This window comes from Kogia breviceps, chromosome 3, assembly GCF_026419965.1.
Source record: "Kogia breviceps isolate mKogBre1 chromosome 3, mKogBre1 haplotype 1, whole genome shotgun sequence".
NCBI classification, from domain to species: Eukaryota; Metazoa; Chordata; class Mammalia; order Artiodactyla; family Physeteridae; genus Kogia; species Kogia breviceps.
This window is the reverse complement of record NC_081312.1, coordinates 134,692,090-134,715,931: the sequence shown is the minus strand read 5'-3', so window position 1 is coordinate 134,715,931 and position 23,842 is coordinate 134,692,090. Positions and strand designations below refer to the sequence as shown.

General features: G+C 51.7%; 1 protein-coding gene across 2 annotated transcripts in view; it reads left to right on the top strand.

Moving 5' to 3' along the window:
• Nucleotides 1–23,842, top strand: part of SMAD3 (SMAD family member 3) — a 120,694-nt gene that overhangs the window by 77,957 nt on the left and 18,895 nt on the right. For both annotated transcript variants that reach the window (XM_059059552.2, XM_067029607.1), the window contains exons 2-5: nt 15,083–15,276; nt 15,957–16,088; nt 17,382–17,456; nt 20,831–20,881. In XM_059059552.2, the coding sequence (XP_058915535.1) occupies nt 15,083–15,276; nt 15,957–16,088; nt 17,382–17,456; nt 20,831–20,881 (452 nt within the window). The remainder of the gene's footprint in view (nt 1–15,082; nt 15,277–15,956; nt 16,089–17,381; nt 17,457–20,830; nt 20,882–23,842) is intronic.

Genomic DNA, 23,842 nt, shown 5'->3' with positions numbered 1-23,842 from the left:
CTCCTGCCGCCCTGCTCCTTCCAAGGAGCCCATTTGAGAATTCAGTGATTCACTTCCCGTCTTCCACCCTTGTTTAATGTTCCCTTCATTGTTACCAAACAGTCCAGGCCCCGGTGGCAGGGGGTGTCCTGCACTCTGGCCGAGGAGGGAGGGGAGGGTAGAGCTGTTTACAGAGCCTGGGAGATGGGCCTGGCCTCCTTGGAAGACAGGCTGGGATGGCGTTGGGGCTCTGACAGCTGGCTGTGCAGGGGGTGGGAAGCGCCAGAAGGCGGTCTTCCTGCCCTGGAGGGGATCCCTGCCCTTTGCTGTGGGGTTAGCTTCTTTATTCCCCAACAGCTGAGTTTTCCATTTTGGGTCACAGATAGTTTTGGGATCATGGATTCCTGGAGTAGAAAAAAGGAACAGAAGGGTCCTTGGGGAGATGCTGTCTCTGCCTGGCCCCGGTCTCCTCCTGTGTGGGGAGAAAAAGGGGGAGGCGGAGAAATGGCTGACCTTTAGAGCCACACCCCCGCCCCCAGCTCCAAAGTCCTCTGACTCCTGAGCCTGGAACAAACCACACCAGGTTATCTGTGTTCACTCCCGCGCGCGTCTGGGGCGAATCCCACCAAAGCCACAGCCACGGGTGTGACCATGTCTGTGAGCCACAGCACCCGCTTCCTGACCTCTGACCTTGCAGGTCAGCAACTCTGCAGCCTCCCTCACCTTTCTGGTTTGAAGCCACCTTCTCTCTCAGGAAGTTGTCTGATATAAATTTAACTCTTTCCTATCGCATCACAGCTGTGACTGCCACTGTTTTGCTGAAACCTCTGTTAGGTTTGGGCTTTAGGGGGTTTGTTTTCTTCCAACCTGCAGAAAGAGTGAAAGTCCTGAAGTTTTCTCTTTTACCCTTGCTGTGTGTTGTTTCGTTTATAAGTGGGTAGTCCCTCTTCTTGATCATGTATTTGCTCTGCTGCTATTGATGATTCAGGTTTGTTTCCCCCAAGGCCCTACGTGCCTAAAGGCAGTCAAGGAGCAGGAAGGTGTAAACACAGCCCTTTTTAAGCTCCTTTTCCATGCAAGTTAGTGTATTTCTCAGGTATGTGGAACGTCAGTGCTAGAAGGCAGGGAGACACTAGAGACCGCTTGAACCCATCATTTTATAGATGGGATGCTCCATACCTAGAGACCCCTCACTTTTCGGCAGCACAGCCAGTGTAAGGACCACGAACGCTCCAGGGTAGCCCCAGGTGTCTGCATGCTTTCTCTCCTGGTAAATCCAACACTGATAAAATCTCCATTCAACAAATATTTGTTGAGTAAATTCATCGGAAAGCCTCCTGTCCAGTGTCTGCCTACAACCTTAGCCACAGATGACTTTGTCTCTCTTCGTTGTGCCGAGTGAAGTAAGCAGACCTCCTCATTCACAAGCATTTCAGCTCCCTGCACCCCGCCCCTGGCTGCTTTAGCAGAACTAACTGGCACCTGTGGCTGTCATTCCCCTGCTGTTTTTAATGGCACCTCTCAATACCAGCTGATTGCTTTGAGAACATTCCTGGTATTGGGTTTCTGGCAGTAACGTGTGTCTGTGGGTCCCTTTACTATAAGGCTTCATGTCTTGATTGGGTTCATAAGGCTGGGGTGCAGCCTGAGGTTTTTATTTGTTGCCTCCATCTTCTGAGTTTTGCTGCACAGAGGACTAATTCCGTTGTCATGACCTACTTGTGAACAAATGTAATATGCAAGCCCCGCGCTCCACGCAGGGGAAGTTAAGTAGGGTCTCCTTGCCCTCAAGGAGCTCCTGTTTTAGTTAGGAAGGGAAACCAGACACACATGGAAGTTATTAATACTTAATCGTCCCAGGCCTTTGGTGCTAGGGATGATGAGTTCAGTGAGTGTTGGACAGAAGTGTCTGTACGTCTTTGAAGAGGGGAGAACAGAGAGAGGTCATTCTGCAGAAAGAGCAACAGAATGGGATAATTCTTGAGCTAGAGGCATCCTTGGGCCCGTCATAGGGCTGAAGGGAGCCTCTGGACCCCCAGACGATCTCAGCATGCCGCCGCTGGCTGAAGATCTCTGGCTTTGGGGATGCGGAAGCCCCCTGCTCAGGTGCTGTGGCTGCAGTGTGTTACCTCTGCTACTTGAGCCAGTGAAGCATTGTGAATTTCCATACCTGTAAAACAGGCCTCCAAGTATCTGCGCTGTTTGGGAAGTGGGGGTCTGATGGGCGGTGGGTGGGTGGGTACTTGGCTGGGACTTGGGTGTGCTGTGTATGGGAGGGAATCGTGGCTGTTGTGAGTGGACCCAGGGGAGGGAGCTTCACCTGCAAGCTTTTCTGTGCTCCTGAGTGGAGCTGCTTGGGCGGGCTGCAGCTTTTAGCCCAGAGCCATTTAGTGGATGAGGCCAGCTTAAGCAGCAGGCAGTTGCCACCCTGACTTGTAAGTTCTAAGTCTTCCCTTGTTTATTTGGAATCTCCATCTTCCTGCCCATAGGGGTTCTTTGCTGTCTTAGGTGCAGTTGCCCCCATGAACCAGAACCTTTTGTTTAAGGACAATAGGAAGTCTGTCCCCTTAGACTGAAAGGAATGCTGATTGGCTGCTTCAGTGTCCTCAGGATAGTGATGCCAGAGTATACAGGACACCCATTCTTTGTTAGATGGAAACTGCTTATGTAAGCTTGGAAAACTTTCGTCCAGAGAGAAGCAGAGTTGTCTGTGGCATGTTAGAGTTCGGTGTCCCGCAAACGCTGTCTTTTCCGCTTACAAAGGTAGCTATGTAACTTCATGGTCCTTCAACTCACTTCTTCTAGAAATGTGGCCATTTCCCACCCCTCCCCTGCTTCCAGCTCCCCCGCAGTGGCTGCCCTGAAAGGTTTGAGGATTCTAAAGGCTTTGGGGCCTCTTTTAAAAATAGGGAAATGTGGTTAAGGCTGAAATGCGGGAATGTTCCTTTCCTAACCCATATTGTATGGCATTTCACTAGGAATGGTTGTAAACTTGGAGCTTGAGTGAGCGCTTCCAGAAGCCTTACCTCTCAGTTCGAATGTCACAGAAAGTTGCCAGGTTGACCCTTTGCTTGCATGCTCTGTAGCACTTGTGACATTGTTTTATCTCTCTGGCCAGTGACTCATAATTAAGGAAGTCAAAACTGAGCAATTAACACAAAACCTCCTCATTTGCCCTCTTCACCTCTCTCCCCCACCCCAACTCCCCTAGTCACGAACACCCGCCTGACATTTTCTATAAGTCTTTGGAAACTTTGATTTGTTTTGATAGGATGAGGCAGCCGGTGACGGTCATCATCGCCTGGTTCCACTCGTTTAAGCCCAACTGTCTGTGAGAATCTTCTCCAAAAAAAAGAGGAAAGAAAATCCCAGCCCCAAACGTGCAGTCTGCCCACAGGAAGTGATTCACGGGCTCGGTTCATGCAAACCTGATGGGGCAGGAGGTGGGAGGCTGGGAACTGGGTCTGGGAAAAGACAGCCCCGGAGAGGATACTCAGACCTTAATGGTTTCTGCTGGAAGAAAGTGAAAAACAGAATGACTAAGAGTCCTGTAAAAAGAATTGTTTGTTTAGTGAAGTGAGCTAATACTGAAGTTCACTGGCAGATAAGACAAGAGAAATAGCAGTTGTCAGGGGAGGTGACTTTTTGGAGCCCTGCCTTTTTATTTTTTAAGAGATCAAAGACATTTCTCAGTCTTAAGGCATTTATTAGTGGAAGGTTGAGATCTGTGGTTCAAGCCCCAGTTTTCTCTTATTCAGAAAAAAAGGGTCTAAGCCGAGATAATGATCTAATACTCTCCAAAAGCTCTTCTTTTCTCTTTTTACTTTTCCCTCCAAAGTTAGACTTTTGAGGCTGGTAAATATCTTTCCCTGGCTGCTCACGGAGTGTCACGTTGTCAGAGAGAGAAGGAATCCTTTCTTCCTGCATGCTTCTGTCCTGTGGGCTTCAGCCTGCCATTTTATTTTCTTTTCCCCCAAATTGAAAATACAAATTAATCCGTTTCCCCAAAGCAGTTTGGAAACAGGGAACCTCCAAGTGCTGGCCGTGTGAACAGCCCTGCTGCAGATCCAGGACCACAGGAGGGCCAGAATCACCCAGTAAAATGAGCAGAGATATCTAAACACACCTAGATTCACGATTTCCATTTCAAACTCCCCGTGTTTTATGAGGTGAGCTTTAGGGGTGAGGGTTGTAATAAAAGCTGGGCTGAAGTGTGCTTTTTTGCCTTAAGCCCATAAGAACATTGCCAAGGGCTGTGAGTATCCTGAAAGTTCCATGAGTGGTCTCTGTAAATAAACAAATAATGATCTTCAGGCTTAATTCCATTATTGATGAATGTTAACTGGTAGAGTGAAATGGCCATGCAGAAAGTTCTGTGTAGCCCGGCAACGATTCTTTCTCCTTCTTTTGTAACCAGAGACCAACCCAGACTTCTGTAGCGTCTATCCTTTTCAACTTGAAACCTCTGTGTTCCTGCCGACACTCAAGAAGCGATCCCCATCAAGTTGGTTCTTGGAGAAGAAAAAGTTTATGAACACCAAAGCTGTGAAATAGAAAGATCTCAAATGAAACACTCTCTTTCCTCCTCCTTGTCTTCCTTCTCCCTGTCTTCCTCCTTCAAGATTTAACTACTTTCTTTGCATGGGTGAGGGGGAAGGGAAGGGGGTACCATGACCATGGTTTCACCAGAGCCCAAGGAGAATCTCTGGTTCAAACAGAATGATCACTGTGCTTTGCGGGCATGGGCAGCTGGGTTTGGGGTATCACACCCAGGTTACAAAATAGGGCACTGCTTCTTGCCCATATGGGCAACGTTAGGCAAGTCACTCAACGTCACATGAATCCTTCACCTGTAAAATGGGAGTGGGGAGACCCACCCTCCGGGATCCCTGTATCCAGTGAGATAATGAGTGAGAAGTGCCAGATGAACACCTGCCCTGAGGTATAAATTCCTTCTGTTTTCCCCAACCTGTGCCCACGTCCAGAGTACTTCCTTAACTCACGGGTTCTCAAGGGGCCTAGGGGAGTGACTTGGCTCCCTAGGGGACCTTTGGCAATATCTGGAGTCAATTTTGGTTATCACAGCGGGCGGCGGGTGCTACTGGCATCTAGTGGGTACAGGCCAGAGATGCTATATAACCTACGATACACAGGACAGCTGCTACTCCCCTACCCCCAACGTAGAATTATCTGTTCCCAAATGTCAGGAGAGCTAAGGTTGAGCAACGGGGGGGTGGGAGGCGTGGGGGGGGGCTCGCCTTACTCATAGCGCACTGTTGAAAGTTTCTTGGTGTACGTGTGCTTTACAGATGATTATGATTAAGCCAAACTTTTTCCCAGTCAGCCTCCTTCTTTTCTAGGATGTACACACTCTGCACATCCCTGGCCCCTTGGGAGGAAAGAAGCCCTGAGGTCCAGATGATGGGTTTCCTGTGGGGTTCAGCCCCCCTGCAGAGGGCAGGATGAGGTGTTCCATGGCTTCTTCCTTCCAGGGTCTGCCCAGGGGGCTCCTGCCGCCTCTGGGGCTCACACTCGGGCCCCATCTGCTTGGAGCACTTGTCACAGACCTGAGCCAACTGCTCTGGAAAGCTCTCGAGGGGAGGGGAGACTCAGTCCAGTGGGGAGGAGTGAGAGCCAGCTGCTGGTCTGGAGCACAGCACAGGGGGGCTTGAGTCTGGCATTTTATGGGGTGTCCCCCAGTTTGGCAGCCTGAAGCACCGGATATTATCCATCGGCAACTTCAGATGGGAATTGGGTGGTTCTTGGTGAAGTGGTTCAGTGACTGCTATCAGGGGTTGTGAAATCCTGCTTTCAGCTCCTTGCAGGCCAATCTAAACTGGAACCTTAAAAACGTGCTTACCATACTTGACAGAACTTGCTGAGGACACTTATGAAACTGGGCTGGGGCATGTGGTCACTGTAGCAGGGCTTAACAACCGACCCTCAGTTGTCCAGATCGCCCCCCTCCCCGGGTCTGGTTCCTCCTTTGTGGCGCCAGATGACAAGAAGGGGCCGATGTTGGAAATGTCACTTTTTATGTAAACTCTAACAACCAAAGAAAACTTTGAAAGGGTCTGGGGAATCGTATATTCAGTGTACAGCTCAATTTCTTCTTGTTTGTAATGGTTTATTTTAATATAACTTCAAACCTCAGAAAGTTGCAGTGATGGGACAGGAATCAGTACACATCCTCCACCGAGAGTCCATTTTTTTTTTTTTCCATCCTGAAGAGTAAGAACTCCGGGTAACTTAAGATTCAGTACAACAAAGACAAAATTATGTTTTGTTGCACTCAGCTTACCGCGGGGACAATGTGGACTCGCACACCTTTCTCAGACTTCATCGGTGGCGAGCCCTGGCTACAGTGAGATAGCAGCTGGGAGGCCGCCTTCTCGCTCTGTGTTCATCTGCTGGGTGACCTTGAGGTGCTTAATCTATCAGTCTGTTTCCTCAACCACAGAAGGAAGGGATTGGTCAAGATGCTCTCAAGGTCCTCGTGTCCCAGCTGTCTGTAGTTCTCCAGAGGAGGTTTTCAGGCAGACACTTAGCCAGAGCTTAGCTGACCAGGACATTTTGTTCCCTGAATGTCAGGCCTCCGTGGTTGGTCACCTGCAACCTTGCGACCAGACACGTGACCCCCGTGCGGTACTTCTGCCTGGAACAAAGGATGCTTTGGTTATCGCTGTGTTGACCAAAGGGTTGAGGATCCTAGGTGAACCCCCAAATCCAATGACCCTCTCGGCAGGAGTGTTTTCAGGGCTTTCATAGTTGATACTCTGTCAGACAGTCGTACTGGGCTGTCCTTGGCATGGAAGAGAGAAAGGCACATTCTGATCCTTGCGTGTGAAGGAGAGGCAGAGTGGGAGATCTGAGAGCAGACACTGGCGCTTAAAGGCCAGATGGAACCAATGGAACCATTACTACTCATTGAGCAAGTCGAAAAAGAAAGCTGGTCTCTGGAAGAAGCTAGAAAGTTTAGTAGTGTGTGTGTTTTAAGTTAAAATGGGTTTCAACAGAAATACGATTGTATTAACAAATTTACTTTCTGTTCACTTCTTCGGCTCAGGTAACCAGAAAAGTGCCTGGGATTTGGTAGGTGTTCGGTAACTCTTTGATGATGGATAAGAAGTCAGTTTCCCTGGTAGGGATGCAGCACAGAACAGCAGAAAAAGCACTGTTTACCTTTCCCTATCACCCTCCTTTTCTCAGCACTGGTCTGGGCTTGAATTCTGGCCCTGCTCATGTACAAGTTATATGATTTGGGGCAAGCCCCTTAGGTTCTCTGAGCTCAGTGAAGGTAGGATACACTGAGATTGAGCCATTTTTGTACTCTCACATCGTAGCAGTGTGCCCGGCGCACAGTTTGTGCTGTGAATATATCCCGGTAAGTTTCTGGAGCTTATGTGCTCTGCTCCCAATCTTCTCCCCAACCCCCATGTCCAAATCCACTGGTATTTCATGTCAGCCCCCAGATGGCTGTGGGTCAGAGACCACTGGTCACGGGGACGTGAGTGGCCTGTGGGCCCTGGCCCTGCCTCTCTGCTCCGAGTGTTCTGGGGGCATCACCTCACCAGCAGCTCTGGACCCTGGCATGTCCATGTCCTTGGCTGTGGCTCCCACCACCATTTTGGGATACTTTACAGGTCCCACTTGGGGCCAATGAGAGGAAACCTAAGTTCCTGCCGCAGGAAATGGTTCGGCTGGTGAAGAATATATTTAAGGAATAAAACCTCTGTCAGAGGAGCTTGAGAGGGTTGCTGGAGAAAGGCTTTTGGGGGGGGGGGTCTCTCATCAGGAAGCCCCTGGGTGTGGGGCGAGACCTCAGCCCAGAGGCGGATGCCTGGGACTGTGCTTTTAGCCCCAGCAGCTGGTCTTGGGTTACGACGAGGTAGGGCTAGGCCAGGGAGATGGGTGGGTCGTACATAGACCCTTTTCTGCAGCAGAGCATGTTTATGGTAACATCAGCCCAGAATTAAGACTTATTTTTTGGTTTTACTTAAAATGGACTTGGTACCCTGTAAGGCTGGGGAGAGCGTGTACCGGACACATCAGCTAAATTAAACGCAGCAGCTGAAACTCCCAATTCACCATTAATCCTTTGGTAAGCATTGCTGTGTATTTTGAGTGGGACAGAGGGAGAAAAGGAGCCCTACCAGGGCTGGCTCTGGGCAGCGCAGACTTGGAACCAAAAGGAGTGGTCGCCGATGCATAAAAGGACGTGAATGAGATGCCCTCCTTGTCATGAGTTTGGGAATTGTGGAGCCCAGAAGCAGGGGCATGGACCAGGTGACTTCTGGAGGATACTGCCGAGCCAGACTGGTGGTCATGTGCTCACGAGCTGGAGAGCGTGCCTGTCTCCCCACCATCGGGCCCAGCCTGGCAGCCAGGAGAGCTGCCCTGTAGCTGCAGCCTGGACGCGGACAGCTGTGTGATCCTAGGAGGCGACCCTTGCCTCTCAGATGGAGCAGGTGTATAGTGAGGCGGGACTGTTACAAGACTTGACTTATGACCTGACTGCATCCTGGTGAGGCTGCTCTGAGATAAGGAGCCCGGAAGCCTTGTGAAAACTAGAAGCATCAGGCCGCCCGCCCGAGGCCTCACTGTGGCCCCCTGGGCTGTGCACCCAGATGGCCAAGGCAGGGGAGGGGTCTGGTGTTTTGGAGCTCCTACTGGGAACCTTCTTTACCAGGCGCTGTCATAGTAATAGGAATAGTAGTAGTTATACAACAATAATGACAATGGATCGGTGCCGTTTATTGTGTCCTAACGATATGCCAAAGGCTTTCCCTAGAGTGTCATTTAGTACTCCCAACAATCTAGTGAAGGGACATATTTCAGATGAAAGATAAAAGACCAGGACGTTAAGCAATCGGATCAAGTTTACGTAGTTATTGACCACAGTCAGTATTTGAATCCATGGTTATCCAGTCCAAAGCCCTTGCCTTTTTTTGAAATGTGGTATAGTTGACATACAACAAACTGCACATATTTAAAGTGTACAACTTGATACATTTTGACATATGTACACACCTGTGAAACCACCACTACAGTCAAGGTAGCAGATGTAGCCTTTACTCCTTGATAAGCCCCCTCTCCCATGCCCCCCCATCACCCCATCCCTAGACCACCGCTTATCTGCTTGCTGTCATGCAAATGTAAGTTTGCATTGTTCCTTTACTTTAAATTACTCTGTGTAATGTTACGCAAACAGAACCATGTGTGGCTTTTTTCACTCAGAATGATTATTTTTTGATTGATCCATGTTGTTTGTATCAATAGTTCATCCTTTTTTGTTGCTGAGTGGTAGTCTTTGTATGGCTGTTTCACAGTTTATTCACTCACTTGTTGAGAAACACTGGGTCATCTGTAGTTTGGGGCCATTATAAATACAGCTGGGACGAACATTCATGCACATGTCTTTGTGTGGACAGATGCCTTCACTGCTCTTGGGTAAGCACTTAGGAGTGGGCTGAGTGGATCATATGGTGGATTTATGTTTTGAAATTTTAAGAAACTTCCAAACTGTTTTCCAAAGTAGTTGTGCCATTTTACATTCCCACCAGCAGCGTATGAAGTTTTAGTTGCTCCACATCCTTGCATGTGGCCCAGTCTTTTAAGCAGCAGCCATTCTAGTAATGATGGAGTGGCATCTCATTGTCGTTTTAGTTTGCACTTCTCTAGTGACTAGTGATGTTGAGCATCTTTTCATGCACTTGTTTTGCAATCTTTTTATCTTTCTGTGTAGCGTCTGTTCAGATCACTCACCTGTTTTGTTTTTTAATGGGTGGTTTGTTTTCTCAATAGTGAGTTTTCAGAGTTCTTTATATATTCTGGAAATAGGTCTTTTACCAGATAATACGCTTTTTGCAAATATTGTCTCCCAATTTGTGGTTTGTCTTTTTTTATTCTCTTAACAGGGTCTTTCAAAGACCAGAAGCTTAAGCTTTGATGAAGTCCAATTTCTCAACTTTAAAAAAATAAGAATGTGTTTCTGATGTGGTATCTTGGCCCATCCCAAGGTCACAAAGAGTCTCTCCCATATTTCCTATTAGAAGTCATGTCGTTTTAGGCTTTTTATTATGACCCACTTGAGTTAATTTTTGTATAGGGTGCAAGGTACAGATTGGATTTCATTTTCCTTGCATGTGGCCATCCAGTTGTTCTGGCACCACTTGTAAAGACCTTTCTTTCTGTACAGAATTGTCTTTGGGCCTTTGTCGAAATCAGTTCTCCATATATATGTGACTATTTCTGGACTCTCTGAGCTTCCATTGATCTGTACCTTCCTTAATTTAAAAAAATTTATACTATCAAAATGATTCATGTATGTAGTTTAAAAACTCAAGAAGTCCTTAAAAACTCATCTCTCTTGAGTTTTTAATTTATAGTCTTATTTTTTATTTCCAGGAGTGTTTTTCAGTAGTCTGTAAATGTTCCTGTTTTAGGATTGCAATAGCTTTTATCTCCCCCCAGAGTAGTTTTTGTTTTATTTGGAAGTTTTCTTCTGCTCCCTGCATTGTCTCAGATTTCTTTTTTTCCTCCCCCACTTATTTCTATCTCTGCACCTCCTGTTAGAGGCTTTCTTTAAATGGCTGGGGATTCTGGCCTTGCGTTCACATTTGAGTGTGGCTGTAAAAAGCCGATTGTCTGTTCTGTGTATGGTGGTGGGAGGGGCCTGTTGGCAGGTGGGCTTCCCCGTAGGGAGAACTGGCAGAAACAGGGCCGTTTAGTTGGAGGATCCCCAAATGTCAGTATTTCGGGTCTTTTCTTGTGGACTGAGCTGTTTAATTCCTTCACAGGCAGGGGTGAGGTAAGCAAGGGAGCGTTCATGAAATCCTGTTTCTTAGCCCCTGTCTGACCTTCACCCACAGCTGTGCCCTGGTGGCCCCGTCTAGAGCCCCACTCTCCCGTTTCGGCAGAGAGCAAACCTGTCTCTGGCAGGGTTGGGGAGGTCCTGTTTATGGGGAGGCTTGGGGGGGAAGGAGCTGGGATCTGCCTGCCTCTTCTCTAGACAGTCAACCCATCCTCCTGTTCTCAGCCAAGTCTTGACAAGTGTGTGGTGCCTCCAAGTCCAGACTCTTTCCTAGGTTCACTCTGCTAAGTCTGTTCCCATTCGGCCATCTGCTTTCCACTTTTGTCTGCTCTCCTCTCCTACCCATTGTCTTGGGCAGGACAGAGATAAATGCATCCATTCAGTTTGTTGCATTTGACCGAAGGACTTTCTTAGCCTCTCCCACCCTTTCTCCCTCCTCTTCCCCCTTCCCTCTCCTTGTCCCCTCCTCCCCTCCCCCTCCTCCCGTCCATCTCCCTCCCACTATCCATCACTTGCCTCCACCTCCCTCCCATCATCCCGTGCTGTGTCCCCTCTCCCTCCTCCCCACCACCCCCTCCTTTTTACCCCCCCCGCCCCCCACCTTCTCCCTGCTCCTTCCTCTGTGCCTGGAGCGCTCTCTGCCATACTTCTTCAGGTAGACAGCCAGGCTCTTCAGGCCCTGAGAGGAAACAGCCCATGTAGCGCAGAAAGGATTGAATGAGGAATCAGGACACTGCAGTCTCTGCCTACAGATGTGATGAGCCTTCTGCGCTCCTTCACCGCATCCTTGATTCTCCTTCCCATCCCTCAACTCCTGAAGCCCATAAGGGCCACATCACGCCCAGGCCTTGGCCTCCGTCACATGACGTGACTGAGCCTCGTGTGTCCCGAGGTGTCCCATTTCTGTCCACTCCATGCCCTTTTCCCCCTTGCAGGCCCGTGTGCAGGCCCTGGGTCACTCTGGGTCTCTGGCTTGGCTGTCCCAGTCCTGGGGGTTAGGATGTTAGGGCGGCATGTGAGCGTTGTTCCACATCAGGAGTGCCCAGAGCGTCTTGTCCCCGCAACTTCCCCGCCTAAGGCGCAGGCCTGGCCCAGGGCTGACGGGAACTTGGCCTTTCGCGCCCTCTCTCAGGCCGTCTGCCCCGTGGAAGCAGGGACCCGTCTCTTGCGTTGTCCACCATCACCCCTCTCCTGCCCTGTATTACTATTTTTTTTACATTTGTGATTCTATTTCTGTTTTGTAAATAGATTCATTTGTACCATTTTTTTAAGATTCCACATATAAGTGATATCGTATGATATTTTTCTTTCTGTCTGACTTCACTCTGTATGACAATCTCTAGGTCCATCTGTGTTGCTGCAAATGGCATTATTTCGTTCTTTTTAAGTCTGAGTAGTATTCCATCATACATATGTTCCGCATCTTCTTTATCCATTCCTCTGTCAGTGGACCTTTAGGTTGCTTCCATGTCCTCGCTATTGTGAATAGTGCTGCCTTTTTTTTTTTTTTTTAAAGCAAGAGGGCTAACCCTTCCATCAACCAGGTAGGGGTTGGGGGCTCCCTCCCCAGCCCACTCTTTCCTCGCTGCTGGTCTGAGCCTCTCTCCAAGGCCTCCCCCTGCAGAGGCCGCTCCAGATGTCCAGCTGGCTCTTTGTTGGGGCTTTCGTCCAACACTGAAGAGCAGATGTGACCACTTCCCTATCTATGGGCACACAGTGGCTTTGCAAGAAAATGGGAACAGCTGAGTCCCTCTCTGTCCCCACTCTCCCTTTCTCTCCTCCTCAGCCCCACAGCTCACCTCACTTCTCCGGGGCCGGGTTTGGAGAGTGGCCGTTGTGATGGAGAAGAATAACGGTCCTTGATTGGTGCTTCACAAAGCGCTTTTGAGTGGATACTGAGCTGCGTGAGGTCAGGGCAGCAGTGGCGGGGAGAATGTTCCATTTTACAGATGAGGTAACTGAGGGTCCTGGAGACTTCAGGACTTGCCCAGGGTCTCACAGCCGGAAGAGGAGAACCTCGTCTTGACCCCAGGTCTCATGACTCCACGTCTGGCCATCTGCCTTCTGTATCTCAGGGCCGAGTCCCAGGCTGTCTTCTCTCGTTCTGCCTCCTAATTACTGTTTTTGGGCTGTTGGGGTTCCTTGGTCTGGGGCCCCACAGGAAGGAGGTAATTACATCCTTTGAGCTGCCCTTAGTCAGCAGATATCTGTCAGTCCCTCTGTGCCCAAGCCCAGTTCTGACCCCTGTCTGTCCTCCCCTCTGTCTAGGCCAGTGGCTCGGAGAGTTTGATTGGATTCCTGTTTCTCTCTCTTTGGTTGGTGCTTCTGGTTGCATCTGTCAAGCCCCTCCCTCACAGAGTGTCCGTAAATTCCGTATATTCAGGAAAATGGGTGCCCTCAGTCGTATGGGGGCAGGGAGGGAGAGCTTCAAATGCCTCCCCACCAGGCCTGCCCGGCTATTAGAAAAGTCCTGCCCGCTGGCCAGTGGGGTCCTAGGATGGGCCTTCTTGTAGAAAGAGCAGTACTGCCTCTGGGAGCCTCCTTATTGATGAGCATCCATCTCATCCACTCTGACTCTCCACCCCCCCAGTCTGCTTGTCCCTGCAGCCAGGATTATCACGGGGCCTGTCTCTTGCATGAGCGCACACACAAACACGCTCTCAGCCCACTTACACATCTCAGAGGCTTCCTGTGGCTTTTAGAAAAAAGGCAGAACCTCTCACCGTGGCATCTGAGACCCTGCAGAAGCACCCCTGTCAGCTACCCTAGCCTCCCTCCTCTCCGGTCACTCTGGCCTTCATTCTGGTCTTCCTCCTCACCGTGTTTTCCACCTTCCCAGGGCCTTTGCACATGCTCTTCTCTCTACTTGGAATGCCCTCCTCCCCTACCCCTTTGACTACTTAGTTCTTACTTATCCTTTAGACTTTCCAGTCAACCACCACCTCCTCAGAGGTGCCCTGTCCCACCCTTCAGTGCAGTAGGGTCCCCAGGGTCATATGCTCTTGTGGTTCCCTGCACTTAGTTTGTCATTGTAGCTGTCCCGATTATGTGATTAATGTCGGTCTTGCCCACGGAAGTTCTGTGGAAGCAGGGACCGCTCTGTGGTCTCGTTTACTCTCTTGCCCTCACCACTGTATCCCTGGTGCCACACAGGGTAGGAGCTCGTGAAAGACTTGATAGATAAAGGACTCTGTGTGGATGGAATCTCCTCACCTGGCTAATACCTGGCGTTGCTTGAAGTCTCTCATCTCTCCCGTCAGATGCCTCCTGCCTCCTGCCTCTCAAGCTCCCAGCTGTCATGGCCTGTGGCACTGCTCCAACTTTCTTGTCCGGCAGGTGGCCTGGGGATTTTAGAAAGAGGAAGAATCGGGTGTAGTGGGTTGGGGTAGCCTCTGAGATTCTGCCTTTTTCACAAGCTTCCGTGGACCCGTGCTGCTGGTCCACCAGGGACCACACTCTGGCCTGGGGTGTGGGGCCGGGCGCCAGGTCAGCTGCTCACAGGCTAACTCACCACGGAAGATGTGGTTTGCACAGGGACAGGGCACTGCCGTGGGGGTGGGTTCGGCCCAGCCAGGCTGGGGACCGTGGCAGCACCAAGTCACAGGCTCACCTCCTGCTCTGCTCACGCACGACCGCTTAGGCCTTAGCTCTGAACTGGGACCCCTGGGCCAGCCTGCCAGCAGCCCTCACACTGAGAGGGACTCCCGAGAGGTCCGCCGTGTAGCCTCTGACCAGTTAAAATTCCCCTTCATTGCCTTCTCTCCCTCCCTGCCTCATCACAGACACCACCTGAAAGAAAGAGGGTTGTTTTTTTTTTCCTGGTTTCTCATGTGTGAGAGAGGAACTGGGTGAGTGTGGAAAGCGATTAGAGAGGGAGGGCCTGTGTGCTGTCACCCTCCTCCTCGGCATCACTGGGGTCCTCACATCGGCTTCTGAAGGACTCCCGTCTCCTAGTTCAGCCCTGTCCCCTCTGCACACTTCCGCGGGGCCCCGACCTTTCCAGAGCATGATTCGGTGTCGTTCCCCTCATGGGATGGGTCCGAGGTCAGCTCTGCCAGCCTGGGAGCCCTCGGCCTTGCTGGGTGGGCCTCTGTGTTCTTCTCCTGGACCCCTTCCAGCACGCACAGAGCTTCTCTGATCTCCTGGCCCTCTGTGTGTGAGACAGACCAGCGGAGGGGAGCTTCCTGAGTCTCTGCCAGCGAGCTCTCATGGAGCTCAGCAGGCGGGACTTGGGAGGAGGCAAGCCAGACCCACTTCACTGTCTGTTTCTGCCCCTCCCGTTCCCGGCAGGTCCCTGGATGGCCGGCTGCAGGTGTCCCACCGGAAGGGGCTCCCCCATGTTATCTACTGCCGCCTGTGGCGATGGCCCGACCTACACAGCCACCATGAGCTGCGGGCCATGGAGCTGTGTGAGTTCGCCTTCAACATGAAGAAGGACGAAGTCTGCGTGAATCCCTACCACTATCAGAGGGTGGAGACCCCAGGTACGCCACCTCTGCAGGGTCTGCAGCTGCCTACGTGGCATTGTCCTCCCCTTCTTTCCCTCCCCACTTCCCCCTCCCTCCCTCCCTACTTCCACCTTCCCTTCTTTCCCCTCCCCCTCCCCGTTTCCCCCTCCTCCTTCCCCCTCCCCGCTCTCTTCTCCTTTCCCCCTCCCTCCCTCTCCCCTTCCCCCTCCCCTTTCCCCCTCCCTCTCCCCTTCCCCCTCTCCTCCCTCTCCCCCTTCCCCCTCCCCTCCCTCTCCCCCTTCCCCCTCCCCTCCCTCTCCCCCTTCCCCCTCCCTCTCCCCCTTCCCCCTCCCCTCCCTCTCCCCCTTCCCCCTCCCCTCCCTCTCCCCTCCCTCTCCCCCTTCCCCCTCCCCTCCCTCTCCCCCTTTCCCCCTCTCCCCTCCCTCTCCCCTCCCTCTCCCCCTTTCCCCCTCTCCCCTCCCTCTCCCCCTCTCCCCTCCCTCTCCCCTCCCTCTCCCCCTTTCCCCCTCTCCCCTCCCTCTCCCCTCTCCCCCCTCCCCCCTTCCTATACACCACTCCCCCTTCTCCCTCCCCCTTTCCCCTCTCTCCCTCTCCTCTTTGTGAGGGAGGGCCTGTGGTGCATTTGGGGGTGCAGGGGCTTTGGTGCCAGCCTGGCGTCGATGTTGATCCACCTCTGCTCTGTTTCCTCTGGACAGTTCTACCTCCTGTGTTGGTACCACGCCACACAGAGATCCCGGCCGAGTTCCCCCCGCTGGACGACTACAGCCATTCCATCCCCGAAAACACTAACTTCCCCGCCGGCATCGAGCCCCAGAGCAATATTCCAGGTATGCACACGTGGGCAGTGAGGCCGGCCCAGGAGACGGGGGCCAGATAGACCCGTCACCCGGTCTCTGCACACACGCTGGCCCGAGGCCCCTGACTCAGAACTGCATCCCTGTGGGGAGAGGACCCGTGGCTTTGGCTCCCCGCTCACTAATGATGCTTTTCTTGGCACGGAGGAGCGGCGGCGTGACCCTCCCGCCGGGCCTCGGTGCAGTCATTTATTTTGGAAGCGGAAATAGCAACGCTGTGTTTCTCTCACCGCCCTCGCGGCCGGGGCTGGAGTTCAGGCAGGATCCCCGACAGTCTGGGGGCTGCAGAGGCAGCGGGCGAGCAGAGGGCCGAGGGCCGGGCAGTGTGCGGAGAACTGGCCCTGTAAGTAAGCCCGGGGAGGGTTGCAAGCTGGGTGGGAGGTTTTATTCCACTGGGAGAAGAGGGCTTTGCCGTCAGAGTGCAAATGTTTTTAGAAGCCCCTCATTTACATGCAAATAATGTGTGAATCACCAGCACTCCGGGCGTCCAGGAAAACTGCTTGGCGGAGCTTAGCCAGTCCCAGCGCAGGTGGCTGGGCAGTGATGTGCCCCCTTACTTTCAGAGCTGGCTAGTTTGGACGCGCCTTTCACCCCGAGTGAGCTCACCGTGCTGAGGTTGACTGCAGGCCTTTGCCAAAGCGTGGGTCAGAGTGTTCAGGAGGGACCCGCTTTACAAACCCAGGCTTGCAGATCCTTCACAGGTGGCGCTGGTCCCTAGGGGTACGTTGCCCACTCTGTTGATTCAGCAAAGCAGAGAGCCGAGTCGGGATCTGGGGTCATTCAGAGAAATAGATCGCAACCTCTGCTGTCATGGAACTTGCATCCCACTTCGGGAGCTAAGACATCCTCTCAAGAGACAGCAAACAACCATGGATCTGCACACGGGTAGATAGGGCGGTTTGAGGCTGTTGCCCTTCAGAGAACAGAGATGAGTGAGGCTGAGGTGAGTCCACTGCCTCTCTGGAAGGGAGGCGGAGCTTAAACCTAACCTTGAGGGATGGGGAGAAGTTTAGCCCGGCAGAGGCTGTAGGAATAGGCATTTCAGACTTAGGAGTCAGGGATGGTGTGAACAAAGGTGGTCATGATCCAGGTGGGGAGCAAGAAGGAAGAAGGACGTGAGGAAGGTGGGAGCCAGGGATCCAAGGCCCAGAGCTCCTCGGCTCCCGCCCCCTGGCATAATGGTGTGAATGTGTGAGTTTGCAAAGGGCATCTCAAAAGGCAAACCAGGGAGGCCGTTTAATGAACCACCTTCCTTTCAATTCCCAGAAACCCCACCCCCGGGCTACTTGAGTGAAGATGGAGAGACCAGTGACCACCAGATGAACCACAGCATGGACGCAGGTCAGAGTCTCGTGGGGCTCCGCTCCTAAGCCTGAGTGCCCGCCCTCCCCCATCCCTCCCTCTGTCCCTCCATCCAGTATTTACAGAGCAATCACTGGGCTCGGGTCCAGGACAGAGGAGGAGAGAAGCTGCTCACAGTTCGTGGGAGAGACCAGCAAGACAGCCCACAGTCACCGTGCCGTCTCCTGTATGCCCTGAGGGAAGATGCCATGTGGCAGCAGGGCACAGAGCAGGGCCACGTAACCCAGCCTGGGGACGGGGTGTTGGGTGTGCCGAGCATCACCTTGCAGTGTAGGTTCCTCTCGAGTTGAGTGTCGGAGATGTGGAGGGTTTGGCCAGGCCATCAGGGCAGGCAGGGGGTGTGCCAGGCGGAGTCGGGGGCGTGGGCAGGAGAGCTGGTGAGTTCTGGGATGGCTGGCGTGTACGCCTCCAGAGAGAGGAGGGCCCGTCACTCAAGGCTTCAAGTGTGGCCGGGGGCTGAGGAGGAGCCCCTACAGGCTTTAAGCTGATGAGATGCTGCTGGCAGTAGGATGGAGGGTGGGCTCCATCACCTGAAATAGCTCAGGAGAGCCAAAACAGAGGCAGGGTCTTTGCTAGTGGCAGTCGAGGCCCCGAAGCATCGATTTTTATGTGATGACCAAATGTGATCTATGTGTTCCTGCTGTGAGGGACCCAGCCCAGTCATCTCCAGCCACATCTCCAGATGTTCCCGCCTCATTTGTTAACAGACCAAATTGGCTCCAGACCAGCAGTTTCTTGAATTGAACCCCAGCTGCCACATCGCATGTGCACTGTGTTGCGTGTGGTTGGGTGAGGAGGAGGGGGCCGAGCAGATGTTCCCTCCCCATGACGGCAGCCATGCCTTGTACACACAGAGCCGCCTGACACGTTGGGGCCACCTGCCCTGCACGCAGCCCAGAAGAGAGAGTAATTCCCAAAAGAAGGATGCGGGAGACTCGCATGTTTACTGTAAACATGGTCACTTGATACGTAGCCTGGGCATCATGGCCCTTGGGGTTTAGCACACATACCCCAGACACACACCTGATAGGTGGCTGGCACTGTGAGCCCAGCAGGAATGCATCGAAGACCTTCCTGTATTCAATGCCAAGTGACCGCTGTAAGGGTACAGCTATTAAACGCTGGCATGGGAAGCAAGCCAGCTAAACAGCATTTCTGCAGATGCTGTATTTCTTCTCCCCCTCCTTTCCCCCTTCCCTCCTGGCTGCTCTTCATGTTTGTGGAATGATTACAGGCAAACCTCTGAGATACTGTGGGTTCACTTCCAGACAACCACAGTAAAGCCATCACACAAATTTTTCGTTTCCCAGTACATGTAAAAGTTATGTTTGCACTATAGTGTGTTAAGTGTGTGACAGCATTATGTCTAAAAAAGCAGTATACACACCTTACTTAAGAAATACTTGATTGCTAAGAAATGTTTACCGTCATCTGAGCCTTCGACCAGTCATAGTCTTTTTTGCAATAGTAACATCATCATCAAAGATCATGGATCGCGGATCACCATTACCAATATAATAATGGTGAAAAAGTTAGAAATATTGTGAGAATTATCAAAATGGGACAGAGAGGTGCAAAGTGAGCAGATACTGTTGGAAAAACCGTGCTGATAACACTTGCTCGACGCAGGGCTGCCACAAACCTTCATTATGTAAAAGATGCAGCATCTGCAGAGCACAGTAGAGTGCAGTAACACAAGGTCTGCCTTTACTGTTATAAAAGTGAACAGACCAAAGGAGAGGGTCTTCCATGGGAGGAGCAGCCACCTTTTCACCCTCTCAGCTCTGGTTCCTTCCCCTTCCTCTCCTTCCCTTCTGCTCCATCTTCTCTGTCTCTCCCTCCCTCCCCTCCTCCCTTGGTGTACCTGTTGTGAGCATTAATGATTTATTGAATGTGTGCCTGGGCTTTGTGGACCCCAGCCAGCCCGTGGGTGGGGTCTCCTATTTATTCTCTGCTCTTCACTCAAACCTGTCCAGTTGCTCATGGACTTGGCTTCCCTGACAGTTGAGATGTGGTAGCGCCTCATTTGGGGCCCGAGGATCACCTTGTCCAGCCCTGCTTCTCCCCCTGACGTGCACACATGTCTGTTCAGACCAGTGAGAAGATCCCACTGCCTTCCTGGGTCTCCGTCATTCGGGCCAGCACAAATCAGGAGACCGACACTTAACTGAGCACATACTATGTACCAGCTGTGGTACAGGCATTTTCATAGGCACGATCTCACTGCATTTCCACAAATCACACGATAGGTGGTATTCTCCCCATTTTATACCTGAGGGGAAAAAGAAATCAAGGCTCAAAGAGGTCGAACCACTTTGCCAAAGTCCCATGGCTGATAAGTGGAGCCACGTCCAGACCCCGTGGCAGATTCGGAAGCTCTGCTCTTTCTGTGACTCTTCCACATCCCTCCGAAGATTGGGTGCTAGGGGTGAAAAGGAAACCCATGGTTCCTCCCTGGTCCTCAGGAAGGTTACAGCTGAGTTAAGGAGCAGGAACAGACCCCGTTAACAGCTCAAGGCAGCGTAAGCTTAAGGCCCAGCTGGGGGGACAGTAGACTTCAGGGGCTGGAGCCGGGGCTGAAATCACAGGGCTGTCAGTCAATAAACAACTCTCCAGAGCTGGAGCCCCCTGGCTACAGGGACAAAGGAGGGACCAGCCCAGTATTGCTTACTGGAAAAGCAGTCCCTTGGTTTTCGGAAGGCTGACTCCCTGTGGGTTGTTTTCTTTTTTGGGGGGAAAAAACAGGTAGAGTAACGTTATGACAGTAGGAAGAATTGGGTAGTTAGGACTTTTTCCCACGTGTAGCATCATGTCAGTCTGCTTGCTGAGTTGTGGGGTGTCCGAGGCAGCTCAGTGAGTCTCTCGAAACCTGGGGGAAAGGCTGCGTTGGTATTTGTAGGTCCTGAGCCGTGAGAACAAGACTGGTGAGGTCTGGGCAGTTGCAAAGCCTTACCTTCGCTGCCTGGGGCCTGGAGCAGCTGTGGAGGGAGTCTTCCCTGCTCCTCTGTGTCCCTCTGGGGGCTCAGTTAACGGGGAGGGTCAGTGTGAGGTCTGTGCACCAAGGCTGGGAATGTAGCAGCCCTGTGCCCGGGGGCTTGGTTAGAAGCATCAAACCATCAAGTTGTGGCAGAGACTCCAAGGTCATCCGCTCATCCATTGGTTCCACAGATGAGGAAGCTGGGGCCCGGGGAAGGGCAAGCGCAGGCAAGGACGTGGGGTTTGTTCTTCTCCTGGGCCGTGGAGGCTCAGTCCAAGGTTTTCTTCCTGCCCCACCTTGATGCACATGTTCTGTCATCTGGCTCCCCAGGCCAACAGTCCTTTCTGAAATCTCACAGCTGTGTCTCACCTCCTAGGTTCTCCAAACCTATCCCCGAATCCGATGTCCCCAGCACACAATAACTTGGGTAAGTAGCTCTTTGTCTGGATGACTCAATCCCCCTCTAGCGGTAGCCCTGCCTGGTGGCCCGCGTGTGGAGGGGGCCCTGAAGTTGAGGCATGCCTGCTCCGACCCGCACCAGTGCAGCCCATCAGGTTTCTGGTTACATTGTTTCTGGGGTCACCCACAGAACGGGAAACCTGAGAACAGTGGTGGCAGGAAAGGCAGCCGTGTGTCGGGTTTGTATTTCCCCAGGGAGGCGGTTAGACACGAGTGAATGAAAAACCCCCGAACCTTGTGCTTAAGAGACACGCGAGGGTCTCTGGTCAGTGAGCATCCGTGTGTGGTTTGATGCAAAGCCACGGGCAGCGGTGCAAACCGCAGCCCCCAGCTTTCGGGGACTTGTTTCAGATACACTTGCTTGGATTTTATCTGAGCACCTCATCTGACAATGATGTCATTTTTATTTAAAACAGTACCATATAAGGAATTTTGGGGGGGAAAAAAAGCCAAGTTACCCATAATCCCCCTGCCCTAACACAAATATTTTTGTTTCATCTTTGGTTCCTCTGATGTTTGTGGATCAGGCACATATATTTTGGTTCATATCCATCTTTTCCTTCTGTCTTCTCATGGTTATTTTGTAAACACATTTCCATACTTAGATGACTCGTTGATCATCTTGCATTATCTCATGATGTTTTGGAGCGGCTGGGCCATCATTTCCACAACCTTCCCTTAGATGTTTGATTTCTGGGTCATTTTTCTGAGATTCACTTTTCTAATCCAGGAGCATCTTTTGGCTTCAGTGTGGGGCCTGCCGGAGGGCTCAAAACAAATTAAATATTTGTTCAGTTTTTATTGAGGGGAATTTTTTTTCTGTGTTGGTCTGGTAGCTTTAGCAAAATGTGAGTTTGATTTTTTTCCAGCCTGTATTGCTGGGGTTTGATTTTTGACTCAGGAAAAGAAGGAGTTAATATCCAAGCTTGGTGAATCAGAGTGGATTGGCCTGGCTTTTGTTCCCAGTTGTTCCCAGTCCTTGACTGATAGCATCAGAGGAAGAAAGTCATCATTTGGAGCGTGGGGAGCTGCTTGAAAACCTTTTGATACAGGCTGATAAGTGGGCAGTGTGAAATGTAACTTTGGGGGATCTGTTTTATCATCTTTGTAAAATAATACCACTGTGAGTGTTGGGCTTTACAGCGGAAAGGTCACATTCCCGATGTGAAAGGACTGATGGAGTTTTTAAACACAAACTCTGAAGGCTGGAAGCTATGTTAACCCTTGAGAACTTAAAGACCATGACTGTGAACTTGACTCTGGGCTTTCAGCTTTGGAGGCTGAGCCCTCTTACCCCACCATGGCCACGGGCGCCCTGAAGTCGACAGACATCAGAACTGGTGCTTGCCTTGGCAACCCCACTGCCTGACTTGGTGGTTCAGACCACAAGTTGTCCTGGGTCGGTGCTCACTGTGAATTCCCCTCGAGATTGTGTAGACCAGGATGACAGCATGTTCTTGAACTTGGCCCCATGGCGGAGTGCCCTGCTAGCACAGTTGTCCCTGTCTGCTGCCCTGTTCCTCAGCCTCTCGTCTGAGGGTCGGGAATTCTTAGGCCATTTCTTCCAAAGGAAGGGACAGCCTCCAAGCCTGGTGGGCAGAGAGGGGGTGCCACTCGGCTGGGAAGATGTGAATGTGGGGGACAAGTCAGCCAACAAGCCACAGTAGGACTCACGGCGAGACACGGGTGCTGACAGGCCCGGCTTCCTCTCTGCTTGCCAAGCCCTCAAAGCCCCGCCTTCACCCATTCAATACTATTGGTAGGGCCCCTCCCATCTCACAGCTTCTGGCATTGTAGCTATAAGGGGATGAAAGGATGGTGATGAAGATGGCAAACATTTCTCGAGAACTTGGTATTTACTGAGTGTTGTTCAGAGTGGCTCATGCATGTTAACTGAATCTTTGTAACGACTATCTAAGGTGGTGGTGCTGTGGTTTTTCATTTTATGGAATAGGAAACCAAGGAACGGATTGGTTAATGAACTTGTCCCCTTCACACAGCTAGAAAATGGAGAAGCTGGCTTTGAACTCAGGCCTTGGGGATCCAGAACTTGTGCCCCCATGTGCAGCAGGACCCTGCCTTGCTTGGTCACTTAGACTAGCTCTCCCCTTTTTCACTCAGAAGAACTAGGCTCAAGGAGACACCCGTTGACTTACAGTTGGGAACAAATGTCAGGTATGAGGGCCCTGGTGTCCCATGTTGTCCCTGGCTGGGAGCCCTGCCTGCTTGCCTGTCTCTTCCTCACTCATTCATTCTCTGGGCACTTCCTGCTTGGTTACTGTATGCCAGTCCAAGTGGGGGAGTTCAAAAAGGTGTCACAGACCCTGACATGAAGGTGCTTTTGGCCTTGTTGGGATAAATAAGCCAGGACGATAAATACTTTTTATATAAAACAAGAGGGGGTACTTCCCCGGTGGTCCAGTGGTTAAGTCCGCCTTCCAGTGCAGGGGATGTGGGTTCGATCCCTGGTTGGGGAACTAAGATCCCACATGCTGCGGGGCAACTAATCCCTCATGCTGCAACTACTGAGCTCATGCGCTACAACTAGAGAGAAGCTGCAACGAAGAGCCCATGTGCTGCAACGAAAGATCCCATGTGCTGCAACTATAATCAATCAATCAATCGATTAATTAATTAATTAAAACAAGAGGTAGGTGCAGATGAAGTACCCTGAGGGTTCAAAGGAGCCAACGGTGGCATTCCAGTGGGGACATCATCCAGGGTGGCCAGTGTCTCCTATGTATTAACTCATTCAGTCAACATTTGCTGAGTTCCTAGTAGGTACTGATGCTGGTGGTCCAGAGCCGGGGAGGACCTTTAGGCGTTCACAGTCGGGTGGAGTGGCTGGAGGTGTCTGTCCACCGGTGATGCACTGTGCCCGGTGCCAAAGGGAGCACACAGGAGGGAGGAACTGTATGTGCCCAGGAGG